At 52.4% G+C, this 21,882-nt stretch overlaps 1 protein-coding gene across 7 annotated transcripts in view; it reads right to left on the bottom strand.

Moving 5' to 3' along the window:
• MCF2L (MCF.2 cell line derived transforming sequence like) overlaps positions 1-16,675 on the bottom strand; it is a 156,082-nt gene extending 139,407 nt beyond the window's left edge. For 2 of the 7 annotated variants that reach the window (XM_084759493.1, XM_084759494.1), the window contains exons 1-2: positions 16,464-16,675; positions 10,291-10,460 (exon numbers count right to left, since the gene is read on the bottom strand). In XM_084759493.1, coding sequence (XP_084615619.1) covers positions 10,291-10,456 — 166 coding nt within the window. In that variant the 5' untranslated portion in view covers positions 10,457-10,460; positions 16,464-16,675. The remainder of the gene's footprint in view (positions 1-10,290; positions 10,461-16,463) is intronic. The other 5 variants (XM_084759480.1, XM_084759491.1, XM_084759498.1 and 2 more) reach the window with 5 other exon arrangements.
• Positions 16,676-21,882: the final 5,207 nt, after the last annotated feature.

Here is a 21,882-nt window from a genome sequence, read left to right as displayed (position 1 = left end):
GCACACGGGTTAGTGTAACCAGGAGCACATGGGTTAGCGTAACCAGGAACACACGAGTTAGTGTAACCAGGAACACGTGGGTCAGCGTAACCAGGAGCACACGGGTTAGCGTAACCAGGAAGTACACGGTCAGGAGCAGCTTGCTCTGAGGACTGGCCTGGTGGAGAAGAAGCAGCCTCAGTGGGACATGTGCAAGTATTTATGGGGATTTTGAATGGGAAGCAGACAAGATAGCTTGGAGGGTTGATATCTGCCCAGCCTACTGTTTTAAGGCTTATTATAAATCTAACAAGTTTCTGTTAGCAGGTTAACACTTAGCTGCTGCTGTATTGGTAACAAAAATTAATTAATATTAATAGAATAACTAACTCCTTTTACATATGCTTTAATAATTATATGAAAAATATTAAATATTATTAATTTCACAACAAATTGTGGCAGTCAACAACCCCAACATATACCCTCTGAAAAGTCCCCAGGATTCCAAACGTCACATCATCTCAGAATGAGTAAATCAGAGGGCCCTGGGTCCCCTCACTTGTGAGTGATACCTTATCACTGAAGTCTAAACTGGCTTCAGCCATTTCTGTTACAAGAAAGAATATCCTGGGGGGGGGGGGGGAGTCCTCCTGTTGTTGACTGTAAACACATCCAAAAGGCATGGCTGCTCCTCATATCTGCTTGTACCAGAGGGCCCCCAAGAGGCACTGAAACAATGCCAGGCTCTGAGTGAGAGGTTCAGCCCTGCCTTGTCTGCTGGCTCAGCAGGGCTGTCAACCCAGACCAGGGCTCTTCAGACTAGCTGTTCTCAGAGTGTGCTTCTTGTGGTGGTTAAATCTGAAGGGTTCCCTGAGAGGCTCATGTAGTTGGATGACTGAGGCTTACACGTCATCAGTGGATTGACCCATGGATGTAGTAAAATTTCCATGGCATTATTGGGAAGTGGTGGGAAAGAGGAGGTAGGACCTAGTTGGAGGCAACAGGTCAGCTCGGTGCAAGCCCGGCAAAGGGAAACCCTGTCCCCAGACCCTTCCTGGTTCTTTCTCTGTGCTTTTGTAGCACTGCGTCCTCTCCACCTCCATGTTCTGTCCAGCGCAGGTGGATAGCAGTGGGGCCAAGTGGACACGGAAATCTCTGACACCATGATCCGCTTTGGCGGGGCTTCATGTATGCAGCCCTTCCTCCAAAAGTGCCGCTGGCAGGGTGTCAGACAACTCTCCCAGGAATCCTTCCCTGCCACCCACCATGAGAGCCAGTTCATAATGGAACACCTCTCAAATGCAGATGGCCCCACAAGCCTGTGTGAGAAGATCTCTCCAAGGCAGGCATCAGGGGAAAATTCTGTTGTCCCTGTGCCTGGGACCTTTAGTCTAATTTTCTGTGTTAGGGAACACTGGGTAGGCTTCCTCAGACAGAACGGAGCAGTTGCTCATGGGGAGACTTTCCCAGCCACATACACCTATGTCGTGAGGTAGCCTGGCCACAGTGGTTCTTACCGTTGGCATTTTATTCACAACAAAGTATATAGTAGGCAGTTACGACCTTAACAGACAGATAATCTGACCAAACCCTTACAGCTATAATTTTGCTTTCCCCTTAAGTTTTCATGACTACAAACAACAGCTATGATAAACATCTTGGTTCACGACTCCTCGTGACACTGTTTGGACTGTTTCCTACTTCTATTTCTAGGCATTGTCTTGGGATTTCTCACTCGTGGTGACTTATTTTTCTCCTCTATGGCCATAGAGGCCCCGATCTTGCCAGCAGTGGATTTAGATCAGGCCCATTAAGCGGGCACAGAGCAGGGAGTGCTCTGTGGTTACATTTCTGCTTCTGTTTTTCTTCTTTATTTTTATGTGACTCTTATGTGTATGGGTGGTTTGCCTGTGTGCATGCATGTGTATCCCATGCAGGCTGTGCCCTCAGAGACCAGAAGAGGCTATCAGCTCCCTCGGGACTACAGTTACAGATGGTTGTGAGCTGCCATGTGGATGCTGGGAATTGAACCTGGGTCCTCTGAAAGAGCAGCCAGCCAATGCTCTTAACCACTGAGCCATAACTCCACCCCCGACTCATGATTCTTCAGTGTTGACCAGGCTGAGCTCACTTCCCGATGTGGTGTGTCCCCACAGTCTGCTCTGTGCGGTGACTACCCACTGTGCTGCCCAGGAGAGTGACTTGCTAAAGCCTGTCCTGGTTGCATGTTTTAAAAAGTGCAGTCAGTGTTCATGGTGGCTTCTGCTCTCCCTAGGTCCTTTGTTGCAGGACATGGCACCCTGTAAGTAACTCCCAGGAATGCTGAGCTCTGCTTGTCACTGGTGTGCAACACTGGTGGCCCACTCTGTGCCACCATGGAATTTCCTCTTTCCCAGATGTGGACATGGACAGAAGATGAAAATGCCTGAACGGAGCACTGGGGTGGGTGACCGCAGCTGCTTCAGAGCTGGCTTCAGGGGATAACACTTCTGCTAGTGTCAGCCCACATCAGACATGATGCTCGGGAGCCAGTTCCCACTGACATAAGGGAGAAAGTTTTCAAGGTGCCCAGTGCTGGGTGGAGACCACGGAGACCCTGTGTGCTGGGAGCACAGGCAGTTCTGTGGGGTGAACAAAAATTTCTGCAAAGAAGCTGTGTCTGGCTGTGAACAAAATTCCCTGGAAGGAGCCTGGGTCTGTAGAGACTGATGAGCCATTAGGAATCTCAGTACTGTGGAGAGACTGGACTTTTTTAAGTTCAGAGATAGATTGCTTCATCTAGGGCGAGTGTTGGCTTCTGGAACAGCCTTGCCTTGACCCACTCTGTATCTGAACAAACACCCTGTGATAATAAGTAAAACCTATTAGAAGCAAAGGCCTCTGTAGGGCACTAGCTCCAGTCCAAGAGTGCAGGCTGTCGTTGGTTCACGCCTTGGGCCTGTACAACAGCTCTCCCCAGCTACTGGGCTTGTCTCCCTGGGTGTATTTTAAATCCCACCAATATCACCAATGTATTTTAAAATTGCTTTGACTTATGGCTTTCTGTAAAACTATAAAGACTTTATGAAACCACTCCCACATGGAACACAGAAATTGGAAGTAACCTAAATCTGTGTTCCAGGGCCATGGTCACTCATAACAGCTCTCTTCCCTGTTTAAGATGAGAGCTGTGGGTTTTTATGCTGACATAAAACCACAGAGGCCAAAAATGCCCAGGGAGACGGTGACCCTCAGGACCTGGGGACTTCTGCCGCGGGGAGGCCACAGTCCCACCTGTCCTCACCAACTGCTCCCAGGGCTCAAGGTGGACGGGGAAAGGTGTCTACACAGGGAGGTTAATTCAAGGCGAAGCCAGGGACACAGACAACACTCTGGGCAGCTGAAAGAAGCAAGGATCAGCACATAGGAAGACTGGCAGTGTCTCAGCATCACCTGTTCAGATGACACATACTGCTCATTTTAACTAACAGCGATACCCACCGGCCCAATCTCCCCAGCTCAGCCAGGAGCTGGAGGGGACAGTTGGGGGTGGGCAGGACCTGTGGGCTTCCCCAGGATAAGAGAAAGGCCCAGGGTGAGCCCAGCAAGCTTAGGAGTGGTACCCCTGTGGCCTGCCCAACTGCCAGGATCGCTTCCTCGCTCTCCACCTGGCAGCAGAGGTGGGAACTGCTCGCTATGCTTTCAGTTTTGACCAATAACACACAAAACAGTTCCCAAATGGCTGTAAGCCCATTTTCGCTAAAAATGTGTTCCAAAAATATCAAGAACTCTTGCCAGCTTCCTGAATAACAGAAACTCACAAGCGATAAGATGCTAAGGGATTAGAAAGGCTAGGACAAGAAGTTAACCACTTGCAACCAAGCTTCCAGCACCATGTGCACAAGCCCAGAAGACTGTTAAGCTCCCAGGAAAGACCAAGTAGCTTGCTTACTGTGTCCTGCTTTCCAGACTGTTGAAATCAAGTCCCCCTCCTGCCCCTCACAAGTTTGCAAGAATCAAGGAATCTCCTAGAAAATTTACACAAAGAGCCAGGAAGCTGCAAGCCCACACAGCCCTAAAGGTTATTGGAGATCATCTCCTTGGGCAGGGTCCTTCCTAGGCTGCACGTCCCAGCCCTAGCCCGAGGAATGGGATCCATCAAGTCTGCAGCCATCGGATGCAGGCAGTTCACTCATTCCTCAGCAAGCTGTCATTAGGACACGCCCTCCCCCAACACACATACACGAGCGCATGCATGCGCGCGTGCACACATACACGATAATTAAAAAGCTGGTTTCCTTCCACTGCCAGTCCCTGGGGTCATATTCTTTTCCAAACACACCTTCAGCTTGGCTGAAGGAGTGAACCTCCTTCAAGGCAAGGACCAAGTCTCTTCCTGCTAAGCTCTTTCCATTCTGCTCTGCCTCCAGCCCCTGCCCAGAGACCATATGAAAAATACATTAAAGAAAAAAAAAAGAAAAGAAAAAGAAAAATGCATTAAAGGGGCTGGAGAGATGGCGCAGAGGTTAAGAACACTGGCTGCTTTTGCAAAGCTCCTGAGTTCAATTCCCAGCTACCACATGGTGACTCACAACCACCTATAATGAGATCTGGTGCCCTCTTCTGGTGAGTATGTATATGTGCAGGCAGAACATAAGTCTTACAAAGAAAAAAAGGCATTAAAGCATTAGGCTTAGGGGACTGGAGAACTTGCTTAGCAGTTAAGAGCACTGTCTGCTCTTCTGGAGGACCTGAGTTCAATTCCCAGCAACCACATGGTGGCTCACAACCATCTATAGTGGGATCTGATGCCTTTTCTGGTGTGCAGGTGTACATGCAGGAAGAGCACTGTATACATAATAATAAATAAATCTTTAAAAAAAAATCCCAAAACATTAGGTTCTATGGCCACATGCAGTCACAGAGCAGGCTGTAACTTGGGAAGAGAGCATGAGGAGTTGGCCTCTGCAGGATACCTACTCATTATTCACTCTCTTTCCTTTTTACCTAAGCTCAGGTGAATAAATGTATTTTAATTTTTTTTTTTTTAAACCGCACATGCTGTTCTGTACCTAAACAGGCTGGTGGGGAGAATCCACCATCATAGGTGCTTCCTACCCCCCCCTTCAGACTCAGGCTTCAAGTGACAGTGAAGAAAGCTGGGACATCCTTGGCCAAGGCTGGTCCTCTGGCTTGCTAGGGCGAGACTGCAGCCTCCCCTCCCCAGAGCAGGCAGCAGCGTGCATACCTGGGGCTGTGACGGTGAGGACGCCATGAAGAGACAGAGTGAGGGGTCTGAACAGTGATGTTCTGCTGCGCATCCAGAGAGCAAGGAGTCTGGAGAGCAAGTCAGCTGTAACCTCGTCCCAATGAAACACACAGTGTACGTGTGTGTGTGTATACACGTGTGTGCACATGTGTGTACGTGTGTATATGTGTCTGTGTGTGTCTGTATGTATGTGTGTGTGTGCATGTGTGTGTATATGTGTGTGTGCATGTGTGGGTGTATGTGTGTGTGTGCATGTGTGTGTATATGTGTGTGTGCATGTGTGGGTGTATGTGTGTGTGTGCATGTGTGGGTATGTGTTTGTGCCTGCGCTCGTGCTTGCCTGTCCACGACCATGTGTGAGTGTGCACGTGGCCATGCTCGTGTGTTGTTGTTTTTCTTCTCCTCCTCCTCCTCCTCTTTTTGGTTTTTCAAGGCAGGGTTTCTCTGTGTAGCCTTGGCTGTCCTAGGCTCACTTTGTAGAGCAGGCTGGCCTTGAACTCACAGCGATCTGCCTGCCTCTGCCTTCCGAGTGCTGGAATTAAAGGTGTGCACTACCATGCCCAGCACTTGTGTGTTCTTGGCATGCATGTGTTATTATTAACACTAATTGTCACCACAACCTAGACTTCCCTGTGAGGAGACTCTCAATAAGGGATTGCTAGATGGGGCTGGGCTGTGGGCAGCCTGCGGGGGTGGGGGTGGGGGTGGGGGGATGGCCTTCACTGCATTAACTGATATGGGGGACCCGCCCACTATGGCGGGTACCATTTCCTGGGTTTCGGTCCTGGACTGTGTGACTAGAGAAAGCCAGCTGAGCACTAGTAGACAAACATGCACGTGTTCATTGTCTCTGTTCTTGACTGTGATGTCACCAGCTGCTTCACGTTCCTGCTGCCTGTCAGTCACTTCCCTGCCGTGACTGTAACTAGGAATCAGAAGCTCGAATAAACCTTTTCTTCCTCAACTTGCATTTGTCAGCATATTATATCACAGCAGCAGACATGAAACTAAGATAGCATGTGTGCCCATGCTTGCATGTGCATGCCCACATGTGCAAGTGTTCACATGTGTGCACCCATGCTTATATTCCATGCTGTGTGTTCATGTGCATGCATGCTTATGTGTACTTACGTGCATGATTGTGCCATCTGCACATGCTCATGCTTGTGTGCCTGTGCCATGTGTGTGCTCGTATGTGTACCCATGCCCACATATGTGTGTGCAAATGTACATGTGCTTACATGTGTGCTCACACTATGCCCATGTGCCCTTCTCCTCTGTATTAGAGTATAACCCTGACAAGATCCCCAGAGGGTATGTGGTGCCTGGGAGCAGGGCATGCTGGCACCCTCCCAAGCCTTCCGCATGCTCTGAGGGTCTCTACTCTAAAGAGGTTCCCCTCTAGTTTAGTTGTGCCCCTGACAAGAGGTGAGGTGTGTGGCAGGGAGGCTCAGTGCCTGGCCCTCATGATGGGTACATCCGGGGGCCTCTGGCGGGGGTAGATACAAGGCATCACTTAGCCTCTATTCCAGGACCTTACAGGTTGATCTCCACATGGAGTTGTGTGCTGGCTGCATGAAGGGAGGTGTATGTGTATCTGTGAGAGACGTGGAGTGCCCCGGTACACTATCTTCTTTGCCCTACTCCAAGGGGCCATCTTAGACTCCAAGCACATTCTGACAGAGGTAGCTTCATGCTAGTGTTTGTCTGCTTTTGAGACAGTCTCCTGGGCTCGGGCTGGCCTTGGATCTTCCACCTACCTGAGAATAGCCATGAATACATGGTCTTCCTGCCTCTGCCTCTCAGGTAAAAGCAACAGATCCCCAGGGGCAGCCCTGTTTTTAAAGTGCTGACAGGTGAGCGACGGAGTAGACATGAGGCCCTGACACAGCAAGCAGCCTCTCTCAGGCCAGAAAAGAGAGGCGTGCCCTGGGCTATCGGCCCGATGATCAGGCGAGCCACGCTGATGGCTGCAGAAAGGAACCTCAGTGTTGGGGAAACTTGGGAGGCCCCAGAAAACAGGCATGGCTGGGCCTTAGAGGGTGAGCCAGAGAGACCAGCCAGTTGCAAGGCCGAGCCTCCTCAGTCCGTCCCTCATGGAAGGGGGAAACTTTCTCCAGAAAAGCCAGCTCTACCACAGCGAAGAAAGAGTGCAGGAAGAGTCTCAGGGCCAGGGGCCCTCGGGATGGACTTACTCCAGCCTCACCAGAGTCAGAACAGAGCATCAGGAGAGGTGCCTCCGTAGCAAGATGGCCCTGTGGTGAGGATGGGCCCCCAGCAAAGACTGACCAAGGGAGGCAAGGTCAGAGGCAACTGAGTGAGGCTGTGGCCTTTCGCAGTGTCACTTTACACGGGTGTCTGATGTGCCAGATGGGACCCCTGGAAGAGGCCTCTCCGTGTGCCATCGAGGCCTCCCACAGCTGACTGAAGTGGTTACCGGCAGATTTTTAGGGACTGCTTGGCAAAACACACTACTGCGGTGGTGTGCTGAGATGAAGAAGGCTGACGGGACACCAGATCACACGGAAGGCCACAGACTGCAGCAAGCGAGCTGGAAAACAGGCTTATCAGTGTTTACCCAGCGTGGCCCAAACCTCCGCGCAACCCCAGGGGCAGGAGAGTGCCGGCCGAAGGCAGACATGGTGCTGGGGGACTCAGCCTGCAAAACGGTTTGCAAACCAACTGGTCCCCCTGCCAGCCGTCTCTGGAGACACGCAGGGATGGAAAGCACACCACGCAGAGAACTCTTCACGGAAGCGAGTCAGGGGATAAAGCCCAGGGCTCCACTGACATTCAAGTGGGGCCACGTGCCAGGCCCCGTGCTGGGCTGTGACTCGGCCTTGACCCACACAGCATGTCTCTAGTACGTGCTGGGTGAATGATCCAGCCATGAGGTGAAAGCACTCAATGAGGACAGGCACCACCCAGACACGGGGCAGAGTGGTGGCTTCCAGGGGCTGGGACTAGGGCTGGGGTTTGGGGAAATGGGAGTGCTGGAGACAGTGTGTGTGTGTGTGTGTGTGTGTGTGTGTGTGTGTGTGTGTGTGTGTGTGTGTGTGTGTGTGTGCGCGTGCGTGGAAGCATACTTTATGTACTAAATGTTTAGGGTGGAAACTGTTGTGTATATTTTGTCATTACAAAAATGAACGATTTAAAAATACAAGTTTTGACACGCGAGATACATCACTTCAAAGGGCTTCTAGAATAATCTGGGAAATGTAGCCAGAAAAAAAGAAGGCAAGCAGCCCAGAGCAGGGACCTAGTCAATGGTATGAGCTCCACTCAGGCCCCAGGTTACGAATCACAGCCCTTCTCAATCACTGAGGAAACAGAGAGTGTCTGGGTTCTTTTGCACAGAGCTTATACACAGGCCATCTGCTGGAGCCATCCCATGGGGCCGCTGCCTGGGACTCACTGGTTTAGCAGCACTCTGGGCCCCATGGCTCCGGGTCAAGGCGGACCAGCACATACACAGAGGAGGAAGGAGTCGCCAGTGATGTGAGTCAGAGCTAAGATCTGTGGAGTGATGTCCAGCAGCCTGCATGGCTCCCGGAAGCCTGGGGTACCTGCCATTGCTGTGTGCAGTGGTAAGCTCAGGACGTGCCACACCCAAGTAAGTGTGACAAAGCCTGATCTCGAGCTAGGCTTTCTGTTTTACAGTCAACGTCTCGTCAACAAAGAGGACATACTGACAGGTCTTCCTGACCAGCAGTCCTGTCCCAGAACAGCCTTAACCCAGTACTTGTGAGGCTCCTACAGAGGCCTAGGGAGGGCCAGCAAGTGCCAGCTGGTGTCAACTGGCACAAGCCTTGGACAGCCAAGGTGGCTTGAGCCCTGAGGGACTTGTCACACTCCAGCCAGTGTAAACAGTGCTGAGGGGTTTCCACTGAACAGGCCCCTCAAGGATTTCTTGGGGCGCTCCCCTTCTGCACAGCCCTGTGATGGCAGCCTCGCTCTGATACCTTCTTCTCACATTCTGAGACCAGTGCTTGGAGAAGCGTAACTGTGTGGCTCATGACAAGGAAGGCTTGGTTCCCCAGTTCCCACTGGGGGTCCACCTTGGAAGGCAGGTCTCCGCTGTTCCTTTAGGACAGGACAGTCATTGTCATAGAGGGACAGAAATTGCAACACAAGCCACAGACCTCAGCAAGGGCCACCGCATGAGATGCCATCCCTCCTTCAGCCAAGGTGGAAGGTATGGCTCACAATGCTGGGTCCAGAGATCTCTGAGTCATGGTCACCAGGAAAAGCACCATTCCTCAGAAGCTGGCATGAGAGCACTAGGCCTAAACCTTAATGTCTGTTACTACAGACACCCTGAACAAGACACACAGCCTTGGGCAAGGGTCCCAGATAGGGGAGCCTCAGAGCACAGCGCCCAAGTGGTCCTATGGGTCAGACCAACTGCCACCCACGCCAGCCAGGGCATGGCCCGGAGATTCAAGGACAGCAGCAAGGTACATGCAAGCCCGATGCTTGGTCAGCCATTGAAGCAGACAGCCCTGGAGTTCACACTCCCCCCTCCATGGAATGGTCACGTGTGCTCAGCCTGCTTCATGCTTTACTTTGGGCGTCAGGGTAGGGAGGCACAGTTAAAGTATGCAAACCCAAGGCTCACTCTGGCCTTCTTTCACACAGCTGAGCTTCAGGCCGGCCAGGGCCATGACTAGCCTAATGCAGATCCTGGGCAAAGCCTATGCCCTAGATGTCTGGGAGTTCACACTACATGGCTTTAATTCTGTCCTTTCTGGTAGCAGGGAACTGGTTTGCATGTTAAGATAAAACATACCAAATTAAAGCAACAGTACACTCACACAAAGAAATGAAGCAAAGACTACAAATAGTCCCCTTCTGGTGCACTGTGCTGTATTTAAAGCCCAAAGACACATGTCTCATAATCTCTAGCCTGAGTCTCCCCAGGAGACTCTTCTTACGACACTTGAGGTTAACCCACGACAACATAGCCAGGGGCTCGGCCACTCAACCTGGGTCCCAGTGGCTGGGCACAGGACTTTAGAGTCATCAGCACAGATCAGAGAGAGGCTTGGAGGATCAACACCTACCTGGGGCTGTGGCCATCGCCTCTGCTGTGTCTGCAACAAGTCTGATGCCATCAGACACATCCACTTGGTGGTCAGTCTCATCCCTTGAGGCGCCATGGTGCTGCTGCGATGGAGGGTTGCTTCGGCCACGTTCCTTGCACAAGATGAACCACCAGCAGTCGGACATGAGGCTGTGATGTCAAAGGAAAATGAGGTCAGGGTGCAGGAAGACCGAAGGATTGTTTCCTTGGACAAGAACAAAACCACGTAGTCTTTAGCATTGATTTTGAGGGAGATATATAAGATGTGGGAAGTTAGGCTTGTGTTCCAGGTTCCAACAGCTTGTAGCAGGCTGCCTTGATAGTTACAACAACAACAACAACAACAACAACAACCTTCCCCAAAAAACAAAATAAAATAAAAATAAAAAACAACCTTCTCAAAAATGCTGGGCATTGTGGCACATGCTTTTAATTCCAGCAGAGGCAGGTGGATCATTGTGATTTCGAGGCCAACCTGGTCTACAAAGCAAGTCTAGGACAGCCAAGGCTACACAGAGAAACCCTGTCTCGGAAAACTAAAAACCAAAACAAATACTCCCAGCCCAAACAAACAAACAAAAACAACCTTCGCTTACACTGAAATAGGGGTTGCATAGGGGAAAATAGTGCTTATTTCTGTGTAAGGAAAAAAACCACTCTTTCTCCTTGACATTTAGGTTCTTGTTTCAAGGGCACAAAAGTACCAGTTCTCTGGCTTTCCCAGTCTGCCTCACTGGCCGGGCAAGCTTTCCAAGCCAGGCTGGTGGCTTTTCAGACTACGCAAAACATTTTTAAAGCCTCTAAGCGAAGCAGAGCTTCCCAGGTCCAGAACAAACATAGCTGTGCTCTTCCTCCAGGGGAAAGCTGGGCAAACACCTTGCTTGGCGAAGCTTCTTGGGAAGTGAACTTGAATTTAAAGAGAAAGTGTCATTGTTTCAAAGGCACCACTGCTGGCTTCACCCTGCCCCGCCCAGCAGCCGCCCTCTCTGTCACCTGCCCCAGGAGACTGCTCCACAGAACTCCTCTCTGTGGCTTAGTGTCCTCAGGCATTCTTGAGAGAAGCCAGAGTGGAACACTCCTAGGTGCAGTGCCTTGGTGTCTCCACAGGAAATCTATCCTCCACGGGTGGATGCTCCTTTCAATTTACCTTTGAGCTCTGATGCCCCTGCCTCACCGAGCTCCAATACTTCTTTCCCTAGGAGACTCCCTCCTGCACAGGTCAGATGATAAAGATCCCAACTTCTTTTCTTTAAAATTAATTTATTCAGATTACATCTCAGTTGTTATCCCATCACTTGTATCCTCCTGTTCCTCCCCACCTCCTGCTTTCACCCTATTCCACTCCCCTAGGTCTATGACCGAGGGGGACCTCCTCCCCCACTACATGGTCATAGGCTATCAAGTCTCATCTTGGTAGCCTGCTTATTCTTTCTTTGAGTGCCACCAGGCCTCCCCACCAAGGGGAGGTCAAATATGGGGCACCAGAGTTCATGTCAGAGTCAGTCCCCGCTCTCCACATAACTGTGGAGAATGTCCTGTCTGAGAGGCTTCTGTAAAGGCAGAAGACACTGTCAACAGAACAAAGCAACAGCCTATAGACTGGGAAAAGATCTTCACCAACCCTACATCTGATAAAGGTCTAATATCCAAAATATATAAAGAGCTCAAGAAATTGACCACCACCAAACCAAATAACCCAATTAAGAAATGGGGCTCAGAACTAAACAGATCCCAACTTCAAAGGCACTGCTCAACATCCTCCTCAGACAGACCTAGCCTCCCTGCAGAGAAAACCCGCACCAGCGTCAGAGGACCTGACTCTGCGGCCTGTCCCTCCTGGATTCTGGCTGCTGCTGGTCAGAGTCTTATTATACCCAGATGCCTGGCCCTAGAAATCCAGGCGTCTGGGGCCTGAGAACCTCTGTTTGCAGTGTGGGCCCTTCAGATAGGAAGTAGGCTGCCCGGCCAGGGAATGTCCATGGTCCCATAAGTAGCAATGTTCCCAAAGAGGGCAGGCATTAGCTCCAGGCAGTGTCTGTCCAGCCATGCCTGTGCTCCATCCCACTTCCTCCCCAGCTCCCAGTGGCCCTGGGTATGGACAGCTGGCCTATCTGCCTATCTAACACAAAACATGTCCCACTATGGTTATACACACTACCCACTGTCACTACTGCCCTTTGTCACCCTCTGAACATCAGCTTCGTATGAAGTTCCTCGAGCTGTCCCTGCAATGGTCTGGGGACAGACCTTAGGGAACATGGGTGGGTGCACTCCATGCAGCACCTCACATGGTAAGAATAGCACAGGCAGGGCCTAGCTTTGTCTTACCTGCCTCACCTGCATGTAGTGACTTGGGACCGACAGGATTCCAAGGGCAGCTGACCCTTGACCAGAGACCTACTGCTGGGTTCTGTGAACCAAATTATTATGACTGTAAAAAGTAGGAAGGGGAATTTCCCTGTTAAAACACACAGACAGACAGACAGACAGACAGACAGACACACACACACACACACACACACACACACACACACACGCGTCTTCTAAATTCTAGTGAAGAGAATTTTAATCTGGGTTGGGGGTGTCAGTGTCCCACACTTTTCTGAAGGAGAAACCAGGGTGATGCTATATGTGTTCATACCTAAAGGTGTCCAGAGTGTGAAAGGGTGCCTTGCTTCTCTTGTCCCTACTCTACCTCCAAGGACAACCGAGAATGTCCCAGGCACTTTCTTCAGCAATGATGAAGAGCAGTGCAAGGCTGGGGACATCTGACCCTCTAGGCCACCCTCAGCTCCTGGTGAGGGTTCCGCATGCCTGCTGCTCATGCCTCCCTTGCACCAGCAGTGTTATTTCCGTTGCATAGGAGCCCCTGGGTGTGCTATGAGTGAGAACACCCCCATGGGGGTAACACTGCCTGAACTGCTCATGATCAGGCAGAGTGGGAGGCTCGGGCACAACAGAAGGGTGAGGGGCAGCTGGTGTTGCCCACAGGCACAGAAGCTCACTCCTGAAGACTGCATCCGTTTGGACTAATTTTTACAATCCCAAGGTTGGCAGAACCCCAGGCACTAGACACACACACAAGGGCAAGGCTAAACCCATCCACAGTTGTGAAAAGTCACCAGGTGGCTGGAACTTGGCTAAAACACAGTGAAGAACCAAAGCAAAGCCCCACCCCCGACTCGCTGGTCGGTTGGCCAGTGTTTATTATACACCTACTGTTGTCTTTGCCAGGGCAATTCCTGCCTTCTGGCGGCTGGCGCAGAACGCAGCACCAGACAGGACTCAGCGCCAGTGCAGGTAAAGGAGGCAACACCCTGGAGGATAAGTCACTGCGACAGTCTCTCCACCGGCTGCCCACACAGAGCGGAAGCAAGTGCAGGTGGGAGTGCAGAGACAGGCCTCACATGAGTGCCTCTGGTTCCAGCCCACCACTCAGGATCATTGATGCCTCCCACATCTCCCACCCCACCCCCTCCTCTGCCTCCTGCACGCAGAACCTCTCCCAAGCTGGTTTTGTCTTGTGACAGACAGAGGAACTATGTGAAGGGGCGTAGCCCGTGTCCACTGTTACTTCCCTAGCAGATCTGTTTTGGTTTTGCTCTTATTCCATTTTGGGAATTTTGGTGATGTTCTGCACGTTGTCAGTCAGAGGCCTAGAGCTTCCCCAGCCGAAATGTAGGCGTTCTGTGGCCAGCACTTTCTTAGCATCTGCCCTTTAGGGCTCCAAAGTAACCCTGAACATTCCCAGGGTGGGGGGGGGGGTGAGGGGTGTTTCCTGCGACTCCACAGAGCTGACTGTGGTGGCTGCAGTTCATGACTGAGCCACATAACTCCCTGTGCTTGGCTCAAGGTGACTGGCCCTCTTGGGTGTCCCAGGGTCTCTCGGCATCTAGTCATGGTGTGTTCACTAACTGATCAAGGCCCCAAAGTTCTGAAAGTTCCATTCTATGGGGCCAGGGGGGGCATCACTGCATCTTCCCTGGCCTGTGGCATCCTGAAGCCATGGCACGACCACAAAGGGCCCCTGGTTCTCAGCAGTGACCCGGAGCGGACACTCTATTCAGGCGGCACCGCTCTAAGGGGCTTTCTCACAGGTGTAGTGCCCCCCCACCAAGAGCTCCAACTTCATGTGCCTACGTTCTAGGGCTCTTTCCAAGGGGAAACTAGCAGCAGCTACCTCTGTACCTAAATGTCTGGCCCTTCAGAGGGAAGCTGCTGTTACTTCCATAACATGCGGGGCAGACGAGGACCTGCTCATCAGAGGCAGAGACTCAGGTGTCCCTAGTCCCACACTGAGAGGACCATGAGAGACCAGGTGTGCTGTCCTGGTCACTTTCTTCCAGGGACTGGCACAGAAACAGCTGGGCACACATAGGTAGTGGTATTCCTGTCATTGTCACCTTCATACTGGTGACAGCTGCATCTTTGGAGCCTCAGCTGGCACAGCCAGGTCACCTGTTCTATTCCTTACTCGAGGATCCTCTCTTGGTTTCATATTTCGTCACCTTTTGCAGAAATGAAATGAAGTAACCTTCACGGAAACGACCTCTGTACAGAGGTGACTAAGACAACGGGCTTTGTAAGACAAATGTCTGCACTTGGGGGACCCCCAAACGGAGCTGCCTTGGGACCTACATGTAGGGCACATCCACAGAAGGCCTTGGCAGTGTGGGGGAAGGGACAGTCTGCCCCATTCAGGGCCTCCCCACCAAAGGAACTTAGGGCATCTCTGCAGAGAAGTGATAACCAGAGAGCTCTGAATAGTCACACGGAAACGACGGGGTCCTCAGCCCTGAGACTGTGCTCGGGCCCGTGGGTGCCTTCCACTGCCATTCTTGTCCCCTCACACCCTTCACTCTCTGCAAGTCTTTTATCCAAGTCTCTGTGTCTATAGGATTTGGCAAGGTAGCTGGGGCACACTTCTGCCATCTCCCTGACGGGGTACTGGCTCTTGGCTACACTGGACTTGAGAGTGTTAAGTGACCAGTTCTCAAGCCTCTGCCTGGGTCACTGCATGTAGGGCAAGGTGACAAGATGAAACAGAACCTTGCCTTAGGCTGCAGGGCTCTGGAGGCCAGAAAACTTAAGAACAAAGTGACGGTCCCTCACCCTGCTGCCGCTGATCAGGGCTGCGGTAGAACTGCAGAGCCTTTCTCGGCAAGCTCAGGTCTTGAGACCAGCTCTGGGACAGATGGGGGTCAGTACATTACAAGACCTCCTCAAGGCCCTGGGGCTCCTCCTCCAGGTAAGTACCTCACTCTTACCTGGCCAAGTGGTCTCTGGCTTATTGGAAGACAGGAGCACGCACCCCACCCCCAGCAGCCAAGGAGAAAGGGTGGCACTTTATTTTGGTGGTGACCCGCTGCCAGGGCCACACATCCTGGGGCCTCCCACGGCCTTGCAGCACATCCTTTGGGCAGCTGGGCATCTTAACCCTCACCCGCCCATGGCTCTCTCTGCAGCTGTTTGGGGTGGGGGTGGGGGCAGGACTGGCCATGACCAGGAGGCTTTCAAAAAAGCCAGGTGGCACTTGCCAGGGGCCTGATTAAAAAGTAACTCCTAGTGGGAGACTTTGGAGTTAGCAGAGAAAAGGAGAGTATTATTTTTAACCTGCAGGCTAAGCTTCTTTTGGTTTAAAAAAAAAAAGAAAGAAAGAAAGAAAGAAAAAAAAAAAAAGAAAGAAAGCAAAGCAGCCTGGGCCAGAGATCAGCCAGAGAACCAGGTGGTGCTGGTTCAAGCCTCCCAGCCTACCGCAGCACCTGTTGGGAACACTGGCCCAATCACTAGGTTGGAAGGAGCAAGAGAGAGCTTGAATAGTAGTTCTAAGACGCGCCCTGGGGAGGCACGAGCCCCGCCTCCTGCAGGTGACACCTTGCTTGGTGTGAGAGGGGATTCCCTCCACCACGTGATTCTGGGGGCGTGAGCAGAATCTCACTCTTAACAGTGAGGACACTTAGGGAGACCCCTGCTCTGAGCTGGAGTTCCAGCCGGGAGGAGGTCGAATGTAGGGGGAGACCCAGTCCCGTAGCAAAGCAAAGGGATCCAGACAGGAATGGTTCTCGGCGGCTAACTGGTGCCCACGCCCTTCTTCTGCCACCCCAACCCTCATTCCCGTAACCTCCCCCTCCTTCTCCTCTCTCGGTATCTCACCCCTCCTCTCTCCTCTGTCCCCCGTCGCCCCTACCCCGCGCACACCTGTCTGTGCTGGGGATAGTCTTCTTCGCGTCCGGCAAGCTCACTTGCTAGCAGGTGCCACGCTCCCAGACTCCGCCCGCCGGTCGGTCTGGGGCCACTGAGGCGGTGAGGGAGGGAGGGAGGGAGGGAGGGAGGGAGAAGGGAAAGCGGGAGCCGGAGCGAGGGTGGGGGAGGGGTGGAGGCGCCGAGGACTGAAGCGACCGTTGCCGCGGGACAGTGGGAAAGGGATCTCAAGGGAGGAGGCGGGAGTATGGGCGGGGACTCAGGGGGAGGGGGCAAGAGTGGGGTCCTAGGGAGGAGGTGGGGCAAGGGCGGGGTTGCAGGAGTGAACAAGGGCGGGCTAGGGGCGGATCTGGAAGAAGGGCGGTGCATGCATCTCCCGAGTCGCTCTGTCCTGGGGTCTTCCGAGCTCTGCTCAGCCCAGCCTGCACTAACTAAGGCGCACCTGTGCCCCAGCTCCCCGTATCTCGGGATCTGCCCTGGGCTTCCCACTTGGCATCTAAATTGGACTGTAGGGAAGTTGTGTGCACTCCGACGTCCCAGGCGGCTCAGCTGGGTTTGCCAGTTCTCCCTAGACCCTTCTCTGCTGCTTCCGGGTGGAGGAACTGAAGCAGGTGAGAACCCTTTAGCTTCAAACGCGTCCCACAAGCCTTTCTGGCCTGAGGGTGGAAGAGCCCGTTCCAATCACTGTTGATTGCGCAGGTTATCTGCAGACAACTCCAAAGGCCACTGCAAACAGCAGATGGCCAGAAGGTGTACCTAAACACAGGGCATTCAGGACGCCACAGAGACACACGCTGTCAACCAAACATTTCTGGTTTCAAGGCAAGAAGAGGGGCTCGTCTTCCTATCCCCCAGTATTTATGTGCAGCGCCCTGCTTTCTGTGTGTCATAGAGCGGAACACGGGTCTGTCAGAAAACACCCAAGGAGCCCACTGTTTACTCCTGCACCTGCCCCACTCAGGGCAGGTATTCATTCATCGTCACAAAGGTGCTACTAGGCGTAAACTTTTAGTACAGAGAGTAAATTGCCTCGACTGGGTGGGTAGAATCGGGGAGTCTCTTGAATAGGCAATACCCCCAGAAGAGATAAGCAAACCAAACAGGTGTGGGAAATTGTGGCTGGACCCACTTGAGGGTGACAATGGCTCTGAGCTGAGCCGGGTAGATACTCAGCCAGGAGTGGAGGGACCAGTGACGGATCCTCCTCTTGTGCGTGTGGGTCATTCCTGGGCTGGGGGCTCCTGGGGGCAGTTTCAGCATTCTGCTCCATCCAGACCCAGCACTTTGCCAGCCCAGGATTCAATGCAGGAGTTTGTCCTGGGAGGGTGCAGAAGGAACTTGAGAGCAGACAGAACCCGTGGGGTGAGCAGGGGAGGAGGCTGGGGGCGGGGTCACAGCTGGGCAAGGTCTGTAAAGGGAATCCTTGGAATCTTTCGCTTGATTTTTAAAATTTCTTATATTTAGATTATTTTAAAGATTTTCCTTTAAACTATTTCATGTGTTTGGATGTTTTGCCTGCATGCATGTCTTGGGCACCTTGAGTGCCTGCTGGTGTCCAGAGAGGCCAGAGGAGCATATATGAACCGGTGGAACTAAAGTTACAGCTAGTTGTGAGCTGCCATGTAGGCGCTGGGAACTGAACCTGGGTCCTCTGGAAGAGCAAGCAGTGCTCCTAACCTCTCCAGTCCTCTAATGGCAGTTTTCTTCAGTTAGCCAGGGAGGAGGAGGCATTGCCCTGTACTGTCAGGAGCTACTGAAAGGCAGACTGGGCCTTCCTTCCTGAAGCCTTCCATACCCAAAAAAGGTCAGATTGGACCTGCATGAAGTGAGCGCTCTCTCTCCCTCTCTCTCTCTCTCTCTCTCTCTCTCTCTCTCTCTCTCTCTCTCTCTCATAAAAAAGTACTCTGTGTGTGTGTGTGCATGTATGCTTGATAGCAAGTGCCCTTTGTTAGCATTCTGCTCCAGTCTGCCTACCTGTGATGTCACTGCCTACCTGCCATGGGGGTGTGGTCCTGCCCAAGACTATAAAAGGCCAAATCCTCCTGACTCTCTTAGCCTCTTTCTCTCTTCCTCTCTTAGGACTGATTCTCTCTCTCTCTCTCTCTCTCTCTCTCTCTCTCTCTCTCTCTCTCTCTCTCTCTCCCCCCCCCCCCACTGAGCCATCTAACAGCCTCACATAAGGTTCTTTAACTTTTTTAAAAAGGCCAAGTTCCTGTTTCCCACTATGATGTCAAAGATCCTCTCTACACAGCTGTGTTAAAAAAAATCATTTAATGGAGCAATAAAAGTGCAAAAGGGCTGGGTGTGGTGGCGCACACCTTTAATCCCAAAACTCGGGAGGCAGAGGCAGGAGGATTGCTGTGAGTTCGAGGCTGGCCTGGTCTACAAAGTGAGTCCAGGACAGCCAAGGCTACACAGAGAAACCCTGTCGCCAAAACAAAACAACAAACAAAAGTGCAAAAAGCACAGTTCTCATGCAGAGTTATGGCTGGACTCACAAACAACTATTCTCACTGGTGCCTACCCAAGAATGGCCAGTGCCACAGCCAGAACCCCATACAGGTGGGTGTTGGACAAGTGCCAGGCTCCCATCCTAGGACTACCGACATCACTATGAAATGTGCCCTGCCATCATGCAAGCACCTCTTGACAACCAGAAAACTGTCTCTCAACTGCCTAAGTGTGAGCGGCACAGGCCTGGCCAGACCTACTGGCAGCAAAGCCAAACCTGAGCACAGAGCACCACCCTTCTTTGGAAGGTGTTCTGCTTTGGGAGGATGGCTGAGAGTAAGCTTCTGGCCATCCAGAAAATGTCAGGTTGAGTCTCTAGAGAGGCAAAGCAAGGGAGTTGGTGCAGCAGAGGACAAAGCCCATCCATCCCATTACACGTCCCAGCAGCGCCCTGCTGGTGTCAGGCTTGTTAGCTGGCTAAGCCTTTTGTGCCTGGCAGCTTCAAGAGCCCCAGGAGCCCCTAGCAAGATGCAGGAAATTAGCATCACAAAGGAAGGGGTAGCTGGAAGCTCAGGACGTCAAGTCAGTTCAGGGATCCTTATAGAAGTGTGTGTGTGTGTGTGTGTGTGTGTGTGTGTGTGTGTGTGTGTGTGTGTAAAACAGAGGGGGAGGGAGGGAGGGAGAGAGAGAGAGAGAGAGAGAGAGAGAGGGAGAGGGAGAGGGAGAGGGAGAGAGGAGAGGAGAGAGAGCGCCAGAGCCACACACAATGGGCAAGCTCAGTAGCGGACACTAGCCGTTGGGGTCAGCTGTAGTCTGAAAACTCTGAGCAAAGGAAGTCCCAGGAGGCTTGCTGTGGCATTCGTTGACAAGCCCCTGGCTTTTCCCTTGGGGCATACAGCAGGTACAGCAATCTCAGGGTAGGCCCGACAACTCCCGTGGTTTGTACCCTTAGGACAACTCAGCAGAATGGTTCTGTGCAAAGAGCAGGAGCAGCTGTGGGAGGCAGGATGTTGGGCTTGGGGATGCCACAGCACGCAGATGGGGAGGGCTTGTGGATACCTTCAGTACACCTTTGTTTGGTTTCCTTTTTATAAACTCTCACCCCCAAGGTTGTTCCTTCTCAAAGTGGAAAGCTCTCCAAAGAAAGTTTGGTGTTCTGGTTTGGCCTGGCTGTTCCCAGCAGGCCTGGCCAGGGCTGTCTGGTCTGGTATTTGCTATGTAGAACAGGCAGCCTTTGAATTCGCAGAGATCCACCCCCACCCCCACCCCCACCACCACCCCCACCCCCGCCCCCATACACACCCCCCCTGCCTAAAGGTGTGTGCTGCCATATCCAGTTCACTAGGTACAGCTTTAAGGTGTGAAGGCATCTGATGTGAAGGTAGGACTGGGGCTTAGGTTCAGCAGCCCTGGAATGCAGTGAGCAGGGGTGGGGTGGGGGGGCCGCAGGGAGGGTCCCCCACAAGCGCCTCCTAAGAGTGTGTTTGTGCCACATCCAGGTTGTGAGCAGAAGAAGAGTACTCTCCAGCCAAGGGCTTTATGAAAGAGAATGGATAACCCAAAAGGGGTCCCAGAGTTTGACACACTCCAGGGCCCCCCAAAGAACCTTATCCAGGTTATATCAGGGGTCAGAGAAGCCCCAGTGGACACGCCGGACACCTGGCTGTGGTCTCTGCCTTGGCCCCTTGGAATTCCCATCTGCTCCCCCCCACTTTGTATGTCTCTATTTACTACTCAACTCTAGGTGTGAGAGCCAAGCGCGATGATGTAGTATGTTCGGATGTGTCACGGTAAGGAAGCCAAGGCCCCTGTGGTCAGGAGAGCTGGGCAGAGCATAGGTGGGACACTGGCCCAGGCTCCTGTGACTTCTATGTCCCTCTTCGGCTTGTTACCCAGCAAGGGCAAGGCTCACAGTTAGCATCTGGTGGCTTGTAGCAGTTAGCCTGAAACAGGTGGTCCAAAGTTAGGGATGCCTGCTCAGGTCCCATGTCTGGAGGTTGGGGACAGCACCAAGAGCTTCTTCGTCACACGACTTCTGGCAGGTGGAGAACCTAGAGGGACCCACCCTTGTCCTGTCCCCAGGGTAGGCAATTAGTAAGCTAGTCTCACTTTACCAGGCGGGGAAGTGAGTGCATATTTGGGCTTTGGGCATCCAGCTCTGCAAAACATCTCAGGGTCCTCCCTCTGGTCCACAGACACACAGGTCTGGCCAAGCTGCTACAAAGGGAGAGTCATACAAGCCTAGGATTGTAAACTGCACAGGCAATGGGAACCTTATGGTGGTCTGATCAGGTGTGGTCCCCACAGGTTCCTGTTTCAATGCTTGGCCCACTAGGGGTGGCTCTATTAGGAGGTGTGTGGCCTTGTTAGAGGAAATGTGTGACTGTAGGGGGCGGGCTTTGAGGTCTCCTATTCTCAAGCTCCGCCCAGTGTGGAAGACAGTCTCCTGCTGCCTGCACATCAAGATGTAGAACTCTCAGCTCCTTCTCCAGCACCATGTGTGCCTGCCAACTGCTATGCCTCCCGCCATGACGATAATGGACTAAACCTCTGAAACTGAAAGCCAGCCCCAATGAAATGTTTTCCTTTATCAGAGTTGCCTGGGCCATGTGTCTCTTCACAGCAATAAAGCCGTAAACCAGCCAGGAGCCAAGAGTTCAGCAGGAACTGACCGTCAACACATCATACCAAAGCCTGAAGGTCACTCTTACTGGAAACCACTCAAGTGAATAAAGTGGCTTTGGATTCTGTGCCCCCTCCTGGCCCCTAGGGGATCTACTCAGAAGGCTCAGGTGTGAGCTAGGACCCAGGTGCTCAGCAGAGGAGCCCAACAGCTGTATGTTGCATATCTGAGGTGTCAGCATCTGGGACATCCAGCAGCAGAGGGTGCTAGGGCCAGGAGCAAGCTGGCAGTGAAGAG

The sequence above is a fragment of the Acomys minous genome (assembly GCF_964271855.1).
Source record: "Acomys minous genome assembly, chromosome: 15".
Classification (NCBI taxonomy): domain Eukaryota; kingdom Metazoa; phylum Chordata; class Mammalia; order Rodentia; family Muridae; genus Acomys; species Acomys minous.
The sequence above is the reverse complement of the archived record's forward strand: the minus strand, read 5'-3'. Positions and strand labels throughout refer to the sequence as shown.